The sequence below is a fragment of the Gavialis gangeticus genome, unplaced genomic scaffold (assembly GCF_001723915.1).
Source record: "Gavialis gangeticus isolate Ggan-Ray unplaced genomic scaffold, GavGan_comp1, whole genome shotgun sequence".
Taxonomy (NCBI): Eukaryota; Metazoa; Chordata; order Crocodylia; family Gavialidae; genus Gavialis; species Gavialis gangeticus.
In genome coordinates, this window is record NW_017729005.1 from 2,833,882 (window position 1) to 2,845,647 (window position 11,766).

Here is an 11,766-nt window from a genome sequence, read left to right on the forward strand (position 1 = left end):
AAGCTTCCTTGGGAGGGGGAGAAATCATTGCCCTTCCCACCACAGACACAGGTACAGTATTAGGAATGGAGCTGTGCCTACCCAGTTCCTATGGCTGGGCAGCCAGGGCTCTGCCTGCCATGGCAAAAACCCTTGGGGAGGTGGACCACCATGGCACCCCCCTAAATCATCACCCAGGTGTGATGCCCCATTTCCTCCTCTCGAGTTATGCTGCTATTAATTATTTATCCAAGTCCTAGATGCCATTTTGTGTAGACAGCTTTATTTTAAGTAGGAATGCTTGTTTGTAATATGAGACTCCATTTTGCAAGCCAGGAGCTTTGTCTGTATTTTGACATTTTGGAAAATGGAATCAGGGAACATCTCTTCATTGCTAAACAAAACACAAACTAATAAAACCCATGTATCAGTCTATTGGTTTCTGCATCTTCTCTCAAAGGAAAGGCCTCTGAAGTTGCCCTTTGACAGTTGATTAAATGGGTCAGGATGGGCAATTATTTGGGCCCAGGGACCATATAGGGAGTTTTGATCAGCTGTTGCAGGCTGGGTCAGCACTCCCTGCCCCTGACAACAACTCAGCAATACTCCCTATGGGGCTGTAGGTGGGTGGGAACAGTATTCAACAGTTAGTGCCTGCTGATGCTACGTCACCATAACAATGAGCTATATTGCTGTAGCTCATTGCTACAGTGACATAGTATCTTGTATAGACAAGCCCATGATGTCTATTTTTGTATGTAAAAATAACTTATAGTGCCAAGAATTCTGTTTGATGTTTTAACAAAAAGAAAATACAATGAGAAATAGTAACTTACTAACCAAATAAGGAATAAATAATAACCAAACACTTACCTGCCTTAAATTCAAGTGTGGAAACCATCCTATTGGATCAAGTAACTACAGGAGTAGATTAATGAGCATGCTGATACCCAGATAAATACATTGCCTTTGTTTTTTGGCAGGATACACTTGAACTGTGCACCAGGGAGCAGGAGTTTAAAAGCATTCTCTTTTCCCTCTGCTACTTTCATACATGTGTTGCTGGGAGACTCAAATTTGGTCCACAAGGTTGGAATCGAAGATACCCTTTCAACACTGGAGATCTGACCATTTGTGTCAATGTCCTCTACAACTACTTAGAGGCACATACTAAAGTAAGAGTTGCTGGTCAAATAACTCCTTTCCAAGGTTATAAATCTCTCATTTTCCTATGTTGAAAAATTAGGACATTTTTTTTTTTGCAGAAATTATTAAAATAGCTGATATTATATAATTCTATTGCTGAGTTTGAAAATAAACCAGATCAAAGGTTTTTTTAACACTGGATGCACGAACTTTGTAGCATAGGTCAAAGCAGTTCCACATCAGCAGCTTAACCAAAAAAAAATGTCCTTCATTATGTTAACAAAAACAGTGGTTTACATGTGCATATATGCCAAATTCATTAGGCAGGTAATGAAGCATTTGCACAAATGTAATTACATACAGCAATTCTGACAGTTCATAACACTGCATTAATAATCACTACAATTAGTTCTGATGATGGAAGCAATTTACAGCACGTCACATGTATAAATAATGGTGCATTTCCTGCATGTGTCATTATTATGTATTAAGGATGCCACCTTGTTGTGACTTTCTCAGTAATGTTCCCCTGGAGTCAAAGTTAAGGGTAGATGAGTGATTTTATTTCTGAACTACAGCATATTTTACAGTTGTGTGGTTTAAATACTTAGTTGAGGTCGTTTTTGTAAGTTCTGTAAATGCAATGCCTAAATAATAGCAATGATTGTTCGGCACTTAATGGGGTGGATAGTAAGCAGCTTCTCTGACACCAGCTGCTTCAGATAACTTAAAGATATGTGAGAGATCAGCATATGCTTCAAGAAAACCTGTAATATTACTGTTTATGATATGGTTTTACCTGTGTGTCCAATTGGTAGTCATTACCCTAGATTAATTCTTGTTTTCCTCTTTATTTTCACTGACAACTTTTGTTAATAGGACATGAAGCTGAATTTCCTTCACGTGGTATTTGGTGTCACATTTAAATAATTGCTTAATTTTGTAGTGATGATTTAATAATGGTTTTCATTTAGAAAATGACTCTATAAAATAAGCTTATTCCAACCTTTTATTTTTCTTTACCAGTAAATTTCCTTCTTTCCTCTTGCTCAGCTGTGTTCTCAAACCACTGCTCACAAGCATAATAATTATTTATAATAGTTCTGGTAGGGAGTAGGAAATAGAGGGTCAATAGGAGAGACAATTAGTTCACCTTTCTTTCAACAATATTGTCCTTTTGCACTTTGGTGGTAAGCAGGTTGCATTGCAGCTTTATAGTAATTTTAAAATGTAGGTAATGCAAGCAGGAAAAAAGATGTTAATAGCTTCAAAATATGATACAGAGCTAAATTCTGCTTGCCTGACCAACTCAGTTAGAACTTCTGAAATATGGGAAGAGACCTTCTAGTGAGGTAAATTAGTGTGCCTCTGTAGAGGTCAATAATACTAGCAATAGATGCTAATTTTTACCAACTTTGGCAGGAAAACTTTATTTTTTTTGTAGTTCCTAACTGACTTGGCTTCCACTCACTCTGGGTTATTGTTAAAATTTATGGAAGCATGATATCACCCCTTGCACACTTAATGTTTAGGGTATTCAAGCCACTTGTTCCCCTTCCCACCACATGGCATGTCACACCAGCACATTCAAGATCCTGCTTGCCGCATGCAGGAATTGTGAGTGTACACTGTGCTGACGTTTAGTAGGCAAAGTAAATTTCATTTCATGAGCACATCAGTTAAATATCTTATAGAGTACAATATGTGTTATGCAAACCTGATATCCAATAAATCTCTTTTGTCTAAAACAATTCCTCATGTTTCCCATATTACCCTATTTTTTTCTTTTATCAGAAGCTTTCATTCTCCAAACTTAATTATTTTTGCATGTGTCTATTCGAGGTCACACAGAGTTAGAGAACTGTTATATGCTTCTATAGCTAAAAAGTCTAGAAACACTTTGAACAAGGGTATCTAACATGAGAGAGAGAGTTTTCTTTCCAGCAAACATTGGTATTTGACATAAATATATATTTGACTGAGAAAAAAATGCTAAATTGATTGACACAGTATACTCATTGGGTACAAAGAACACTTTTAAAATGCAAGAATGTTTTTATTCCAAACCAAAAGTTAATATTTGTCTGAGTTACACTGTTCAGCTTTCCCGGAGTCATTATGTAGCATAGCTTATTAAATTCTGTGACTTTTTTTAATTCAGTTCAAACCAGTTTAAAAGAAAGGTGCATTAGAAATTCTTTTATGCAAATTCAAATAAACTTGTAGCAAGCATGCTGGAATAGTTTTACTTGTTCTGTTCTGTCACATCATGCAATGTACATAACCTATAATTAAGTTTTTACTTGAACTGTTGGGAGACAAATACTGCCCCAGAGGGTGTAAAAAATTCCTGTCTGGAAAGTCTTCATCAGAAACTGGCATATTTTGCAAACCAAAGGTAGCAAAAAGAAGCTTCAAATCTTGCTAAGTCAAATAAGGTATATGACAACCCATTGTCAAGAGACAGTGTTTTCTTGAATGAAAAATTCAAGGAATGGCACTAGCACTATAGTCCTACAAAACACATAACAACTAAATGATTTGGTAGTGATGAGACAAATACAATTTCTGTTTTCTCTTGAATTCATCCCAAATTCAAGTAATGTAGAGTTTCTTTCTTGGCATTTCCTAGAGAGGATATATAAAAGACTGCAAACAGATACAAGGTTTTATTTCCCCTGTAAGAAAGACACAGTAGGTTACCTTTCTGTCACTCATGAGGATTTTTTTTCCAAAGGTCTGAGGAAACGCATGCATTTGTTAATGAGTTATGTTCTTTTATATCACACCATGTTTTGAAATCCTGCATTGCTCCTTAAAAGCTTTTATAAGGGATAGGATGAAACTTCTGACGTGCAGGTTAGTTGATATTTGTTTGCACAGTAAGTAAATTTTAGTTAAAGCCTAGGTATTTTAACCAGATATTTATAGATACCAAAAACTGGCACTGAAAAAAATAATCACAATGTAGATATTTTATAAACAACAACAAAATCCCAAGCACACTGGGTGGATCTAATTTTCAAGCTTTCTAAAAATATTTTTTGTTTTTTTGTTCTGATGAAACATTGTTCATGCTAGTATTATTCTGAGTGACTTTGCTTTGTCCGTTGCACACCTAACTTGTTATTTATTTAATTATATATTCCATTATCTTTGGTAGGTTCCATGGGAAGATTTGCGATATCTCTTTGGTGAAATTATGTATGGTGGCCATATAACTGATGACTGGGACCGCAAGCTATGTCGGGCATATTTAGAAGAATTCATGAGTCCTGCTATGGTAGTATTTCTCTGCTATACATAAAAAGCCCTAAGAAATTAAATATTACAATGTCTTGTATCTTGCTTTAATACATTTAGTACACCAGATCACTAAAAAAAAACTTAATCACTGAGAGAGAGTACCTTCTGAGGTGACCCCCAGTTCTGTCCTGCCCCTACAAAAATCTCATAAAGGTGTCTGGGAATAAATGACCCAATTTGTAACGAGTGCAATTCATCCCCCCAAAAGTATCTGTTCTGCAAGGCTTTTGTGACTTAGCAGATTGCTTACAAGCATCTGTTCCTGTGGCAGCATCTCTTCCATGTTTTATAAAAACTCTGCCTAATGAAAAGAACAACCAGCTGAACTGCATGCTGGACAGTGTGTTTGGGTAATGGTTTTTCTATTAAATCAGTCTTTTATGATTTTCTGGTATTTTGAAAATGTTGGATGAGGTAGAAAAACTTCTGTTTCTAAAGTACTTTTCAGCTGATATAACTAAAATATTACATCAGTTGTTACACCACAGAGCAACACAAACCCCAGACACCCCAAAATCTAGACTTACTGGTTGTATAGTTTATTTTCAGGTTCAAGAAAAGCATTAGGGCGTGATGCCTTGTTCTCTTTTTCCTGTGTTTTCTAGATATAGGAAGCAGTAATAGACCATCTCTCCCCCTTAGATACTCCTACTGAACTTGTATCTCTGTAGCAAACTGCCAGCAGAAGATACAAGAAGATGTAGGTTTAATCATAATTATGGAGTTGGACGGCATTGTGAGGAACATAACACTTCCATTAAATTGCAGTATTTCTTGGATGCCTTCTGAAATATGAGCAGAGTTAATCATTTTAGTATTGTATGCAATAGAAATTAAATATGAATAATAATTGGATTTGCCTAATTATCTTTTTAGGGACCCTAGCAGCTGTGTTGGCATTACTTAATTCTTAAAAAAAAGAAATCTTTGCCTAATTCTCTTAAACTTGCTAATTAATCAATTTAGAGAAGTGACTGTATAAAATATACAGAAAATAGTAGGGACAGATTTTTACTATGTCCTGCCTAAACGTATTATTTTTCTTTGTCTGAGATAAAAGCTCATTTGGAGGGGGAAAATGAGCGCATAATGTTTGAGCAGACCAGTTCTGGAGCTTGGATAACTTGGGGAAATGCACTTTTCACCCATGGTGATGCAGTTGGAGTCTGTCGTGAGGTTCTAAGTAAAATGAGTTTCCTTACATCTCCTCAGTCCCTAATGAGCAGGTTTTCATATGTCAAAAAGCCATACTCTGTTTAACACAACTGGAAGTCACTGCTCGAAGAGGCCCAAGAGTAGGTTACCATGGAGATGGGAAGGATAAACACTACTGTACTTCTGACCTCAGCAGAGGCTGATTTCTCCAAATGACAGCTAAGGTCATGAGGGCAGCGTAGGAAGCTCATTTGGCTGCTTCCTGCTCTGTCTAGCCTGTGGATAAGTAAAGAATTACTGTTTCCAGTTTAGGCAGTCCATTAACCTTCATAAACCTGAACTTTCGTTCAGATAACTGTAAAATAAATATAGGTGGTGGAACCTGAGGAGAATCGCTGTTGTTTGGACGCCCTTTGGAAAGTTTAGGGACCCAGCCCTGAATGTAGATCTGCCACAGTGTTGCATGAAAGGATAATACTATTTTCAAACTTTGGCTGTAATTGGCCAATGGTACTTCCCTAAATTACCAGAGATGGAAAAAAAATCATTCATCAATTGGCAGCCAACTGAACACAGACAGGAATGGCGACACACGCTCTCCATCGGCATGCTCGGCTTTGGTGTTCATGTGACAAAGTAATAGTGCCTGATGAGTTTACTTGTTTTTAATCCAGAAAATACAAGAAGGTGAGTTTTGCATTTACATACTTCTCTTGACATACTTCATTTGCAGTGTTTGGCATGTGGTCAAAGCCATAGTGGGTTCCCGATGTACCCCATAGCCTGCAGTGTCCTGCTGTGCATACAAATCTACAGCAGTACAAGGGGAGCTCTTTTAAGTGCCCATCAAAGAGGCCAGTAAATAGATTGAATAATAGAAATAACCTTCAACTGACGGTTGCATGGCAAATTACTGGGAACTTTGGGAGTACTTTAAAGTGATATCCAGAGACTGATTATTGCAGATGAGGTTTGTAGTTTGGCTCTACTCTAAATGGCTAGCTCTGAGACCAGAATGGCTTCTCAGAAGTGCCTCTTGGTAGCAGCATCAGAAGCAGCTTGTTCTTCTTGACTTTGCTAAATACCAGAAGCCTTTGAAGTTTGTTGCGGCTCCATGGAAAAGAACCAGCATTAGAAATAAGTGGCTGTTGTGAAAAGAGCCACTTGTAGCCAGAAGAAAATATTTCAGCAATGACACTCAAGACTGGAATGAGTCTCATTTTGTCCCATGTCACTGAATTGAAAGAATTCTTTGAATCCAATGAAGTCCTTACAGCTCAACAGGGGGAGGAGAGTTCAAAGCTAATGCATTTGTACACAAGTATTATTGCTTTTTTTTACCCTGTTCTGCCACTGACAGATAAGGCAAAGAACACATCTCAACACACTGAGCTGCATGCAGGCTACTTATTCAAGTCTAGATCTATTTCAGCATCCTGATTCTTAACTTCAAAGCCTTAAAGGGGCTTGAACCTGCTTACCTCAGTGACTTCCTCTCTGCAACTGTTTGTGGCAGCTGGATTCTACCAGCAAGTTGCAGCTGGTGCAGACTAGGTTCAGCCCTCTTAAGCAATAAGGAGCAAGAGGACTTTCCAAGCTCAAAAACGTATCGTTGTTGTATTATCCAATTGAGGCCAAGCCGTGCCACCTTCAGGGTGCAATACAAAATAACTCTCCCTTTGCAGGGTTCTAACTACTGGAGAGGTGGAAAAAATAGGAAATATAATCATCCTCTCCCTTTTACCTCTCCACCACTTGGAGCTAAGAGGAAAGATGCCATAAAAGCAAGGAATAAAACAAAAAACCTGCCATTCAGTGGGCAGGTGGTGAACTGATAACAATAATAGTGCTAAAAATGCTGGAGTCAGCATAATTCATTTTGTCCAAATATACTGTTGTCACTTTAACCGACTCAAAGTAACTGAATTCAGTGTGATGCTGCAGCTAGTAAAGCGAGCAAAACGCTGGCTTGCATCCATAGATGCTTCTCAAGCAGATCCCAGGATGTAATTCTCCCCTTGTACTCGGCCTTGGTGAGGCTGCAGCTGGAGTACTGTGTCCAGTTTTGGGCTCCGCAATTCAAAAAGGATGTGGAGAAACTTGAGAGAGTGCAGAGGAGAGCCACGTGCATGATCAGAGGTCAGGAAAGCAGACCTTATGACAAGAGGCTGAGACCAATGGGGCTATTCAGCCTGGAAAACCACAGGCTCAGGGGTGACCTGGTGGCCACCTATAAGCTTATCGGGGTGCTCATCAGGATCTGGGGGAACAATGGGATGACAGGATTTAACGGTCACAAACTCCACTGTGACTAGTTCAGGCTGGACATAAGAAAGAACTTCACTGTCCGAGCCCCCAAGGTTTGGAACAGACTGCCACCTGAGGCGGCTCAAGCGCCCCACTTTGAATGCCTTCAAAACACATTTGGATGCTTATCTTGCTGGGATCCTATGATCCCTGCTGACTTCCTGCCCCTGGGGTGGGGGGCTGGACTCAGTGATCCTCCAGGGTCCCTTCCAGCCCAAATGTCTATGAAATCTATGAAATTCCTGAAACACTGAAGATGCCAAAAAAAAATAAATTGAAGAATTGACTGTAATATTGTTCATTCTCTTCTTAAAGCTGGAAGGAGAACTGGTACTGGCGCCAGGCTTCCTAGCCCCACCTAACCTGGATTACACTGGATACCACAAGTACATTGATGAAATACTTCCACCTGAGAGCCCGATTCTCTATGGACTCCATCCTAATGCAGAGATAGAATTCTTGACAGTGACATCGGATAACCTCTTCAAAATTCTTTTGGAAATGCAGCCTAGGAACTTATTTATAGGAGAGGAATCGGGACAGTCTGCAGAGGAAAAGGTAAGGTAGTTCTCCTAACCATTGTTCCCACAGGGAATGCTGCTCAAAGAGCAGGAGGGAGCATATTAGAAATAGAGCATTGATTATGGTAGTGACTGAGATACTAAGCTTAAGTTCTAGGGAAAAGAAATGTTGGCAAACTGGGTACATAAACTCTGCTATTATAAGTAATAATGGGCAAAACTGAACCTCAGTGTAATTTAGAATTTGCATTGGGAATGATTTGGGGCCAGAAAACGAGAACGGAAAAATGCTTAATTTGTTTTTGGCAACAGTTGCCATTTTCAATTACAACTTATTCATTGCTAACCTATGTTGTATTCCATCTCTGGTTTTCCAAGAGAAATTATGGCAATATTGATGTAGAAAAAAATTCAGTGTTAAGATTCACCTGTTTCTCGTTGTTTCTCCTTCTTCATTACTCTTTGTTCTAAAACTGCTGAGTTAGGAAACAGGTAACTTTTCAGCTTTATCCACTTCTGTGTCCATGCTAAATGCTTGATGCTGATGGGGCCTAGAGGTGAAGATCAGGCATCACATCCCATCTCCCCATGTAACTTTGAGTGGGAAATCACTTACAGGCAGATTCTCTGCTGCAGCAAGCTCCCACGGAGTGAGCAGGGCTTGGTGGAGAGGGAGCACAGTGTCAGGCAGTCACACCTGACTGCCACGCACCCAGGATAGTTTAAGCTGCACAGTCTGGCAGGTAGGGATAGAAGTGTGTGGCATTTTCCAGCCTATCCCCTTCTCTTCCCCCAGTCTGATTGCAGGGAAGAGCCTCACTCCTGCCTCTAAGCTTGCTGGGGTCTTTCCTTTGCAAGAAGTGTTTCTTGCAGGACACTTGTAGGAAGCTTCTGTTCTCTGTTGTGCAAAGAAGACAAATCTCTCCAGGGACTCTTTCCATCAGTCTCCTTAGGCCTCAGCTCCCCATCTGTACAAAATGTGTATGTTAATGGAACAGAAATACTTATTTCCCTTGCAGAGGTACTCGATGGATAAACCCATAAATCCTTAGCAAGCAATCAGATACTACCATGATGAGAACTATATAGGCACATAGATAAAGCTCTCGCTGGTCTTTGTAAGTACTGATGCATTTTGCAGTTCTATTTAGTGTCAGGAATATTTCTGTACAGCCAAAACTGATCCCAGTGATATTAAACTGACTAGATTTAGACATGGAAGCATATCAGAATGACATGGGGCTAAGATGAATACTTCTAACCATTTTGCTACCAAGAGGCTCCATTCATTTCACTGTAGCTAAGCAAAGCAGTACCTCTATTTTACTCAGGGTATTCAGAGTTCTAAGACTCCTGCCAGGCTACCGAGTGTGTGTGACCACTAGATCCTATACACAATTTTCCATGTCCCGTAAGCCATTCTACACTTGGCTCTTTTGGAAATTTCAGTGGAGATACCAAGGGCTGAATAGGCAAGCAAAGTTGTTTTTTCAGAAAAGCAGGGGAAAAAGTCCATTATAAATAGTTTGCAAAAAAAGTCATCTTAATATCAATTACACTTGGTCTGGAGTCTCAGAGGGGAGAATATGGCCTGTGTTACATTTCCTGATCTGCTTAAGGGGTTTCAGTCTCTTCCACCTCCCTGGAGAGGGCCCTTCCCACCATGCAGTGCACTATTTTTTGAAAGAAATGTGAGCCCTATTTTGGATCCTGAATTGTAAAGGTTTAGGCACGTACCTTCAGGGGAGGCTTCTAGGTAGTGAATCTTGAGTGAAAGGAGGTGCCTTCGTACAGTGCTGAGTAAAATACATCTGAGGAGACGTATGATTCAAGACAGGGGGTCCCAACCTTTTTTTACTGAGGACTGACAAATGTATTTAAACTTAATTTATGTATTTACATTTAATTTACATATTTAAATTAATTTTTTACGTGGGTTGGGGGGGTTGTGAGGATCCAATCAGGTTGGGGCACCGCAGCTGCAGGCACCGGGGAACCCTGCAGGGGAGGGGGCTGCGCAGGCAGTTGCCTGGGGCACCCAGCTGGGGGCTGCATGGGAAGAGGGGGCTCCGCTGCTTTCCTTAGAAGCAAGCAGCAGAGCCGCCTCCCACAGGCAGGGGTTGGGGGATCCTGCCTGGCATGGGCCCCAGTACCTGCTGCATGGGTACAGCTGGGCACAGCCATGGCAGTGGGAGCGAGACAGGATGCACAGAGCCGGCTGCCTCCCTCCTGGGGCTGCCCCACCACCCAGTTTTAACCCCGCACATGATGACCAGTGGCCTGGCAGCCAACCCTTTGCGGCCTGGTTCTGGGCCGCAGCCCGGTGGTTGCGAACCTGTGCTTTAAGACTGACCCCTGCCCTCAGTTTTTCTCTACTGGCAGTCTGAGGCCAGTTCAGGTATATGACACAATTATTACAGAATAATTTATGCCAGGTTTTAATCTGTAGGCAATGTACTCTGTGGTAAAGAGCATGCACATAGCCAGTTCTCCCAACCAGGTTGTCTGAAGAAGGAATAATTACAGTGTCTGACCACTAGGTGGTAGAGAACCAGCTCCCCCAGAATGAAAAGTAGATATATGACACACACTGCATAGTAACTTTACTCCACAGTGGGCATGTCTACACATGCAATTTATGCAAAGCACTAAACTCCGGACTTTATTGTTCCAGAGTTTATTGCGCCCGGGCATGCCATTTGAACATGAGCCCAGGAGCAACAAAGTCTAGAGCAATAAATTCTGGAGTTTATTGCCATTTGAACATGCACCCAGGAGCACAGCATGTTGACCTGGCTTGGAGCAGCCCTGGCAGGCAGGGCCTCAGCAAAACATGCTGTATAGGGGCTGGCTGGGGCATGAGGTGCTTCAGTGCAGGACTAGCCAGCAGGCAGCCTCTGCACTGAAGCACTCTGATGCCCTAGCCAGCTGGGGCAGCATCTACACATGCACTGCTGTGGAGTTTTTTACTCCACAGCAGGAGAGTGCTTGTAATCTGCAGCAGGAGAGTGTAGTTTACATTATTTTACTCCACCCTAATAGGGGCACACATTTAAATGCTAAGACATTTACTACACAGCTAATTAGTCTACTGCACAGTAAACATCTCATGTAGATGTGCCCAGTTACTATGCATTTTTCAAGTAGTAACTTTATCCTTAAATTCAAGTGATTTACTATATGACAGGGCTGTGCGTTGTGTGTCTCCTCAACTGTTACTATTTGGTGAAGTCAAGTTAGTGTGTTGGTTTTTATGGATCCTGATATGAGGTGCCTAGCTCTACCCCTGTATTGCATAGAATCCAGGTGCTTAACTCAGGCTGTAAACTATAGAGGCCAGGCATCTAAAAGT

General features: G+C 40.7%; 1 protein-coding gene across 1 annotated transcript in view; it reads left to right on the forward strand.

Moving 5' to 3' along the window:
* The window catches only part of DNAH11 (dynein axonemal heavy chain 11), a 337,309-nt gene that overhangs the window by 304,954 nt on the left and 20,589 nt on the right, over nucleotides 1–11,766 (forward strand). Inside the window, exons 75-77 of the mRNA XM_019508567.1 lie at nucleotides 963–1,154; nucleotides 4,289–4,408; nucleotides 8,209–8,451. Of these exons, the coding sequence (XP_019364112.1) occupies nucleotides 963–1,154; nucleotides 4,289–4,408; nucleotides 8,209–8,451 (555 nt within the window). The remainder of the gene's footprint in view (nucleotides 1–962; nucleotides 1,155–4,288; nucleotides 4,409–8,208; nucleotides 8,452–11,766) is intronic.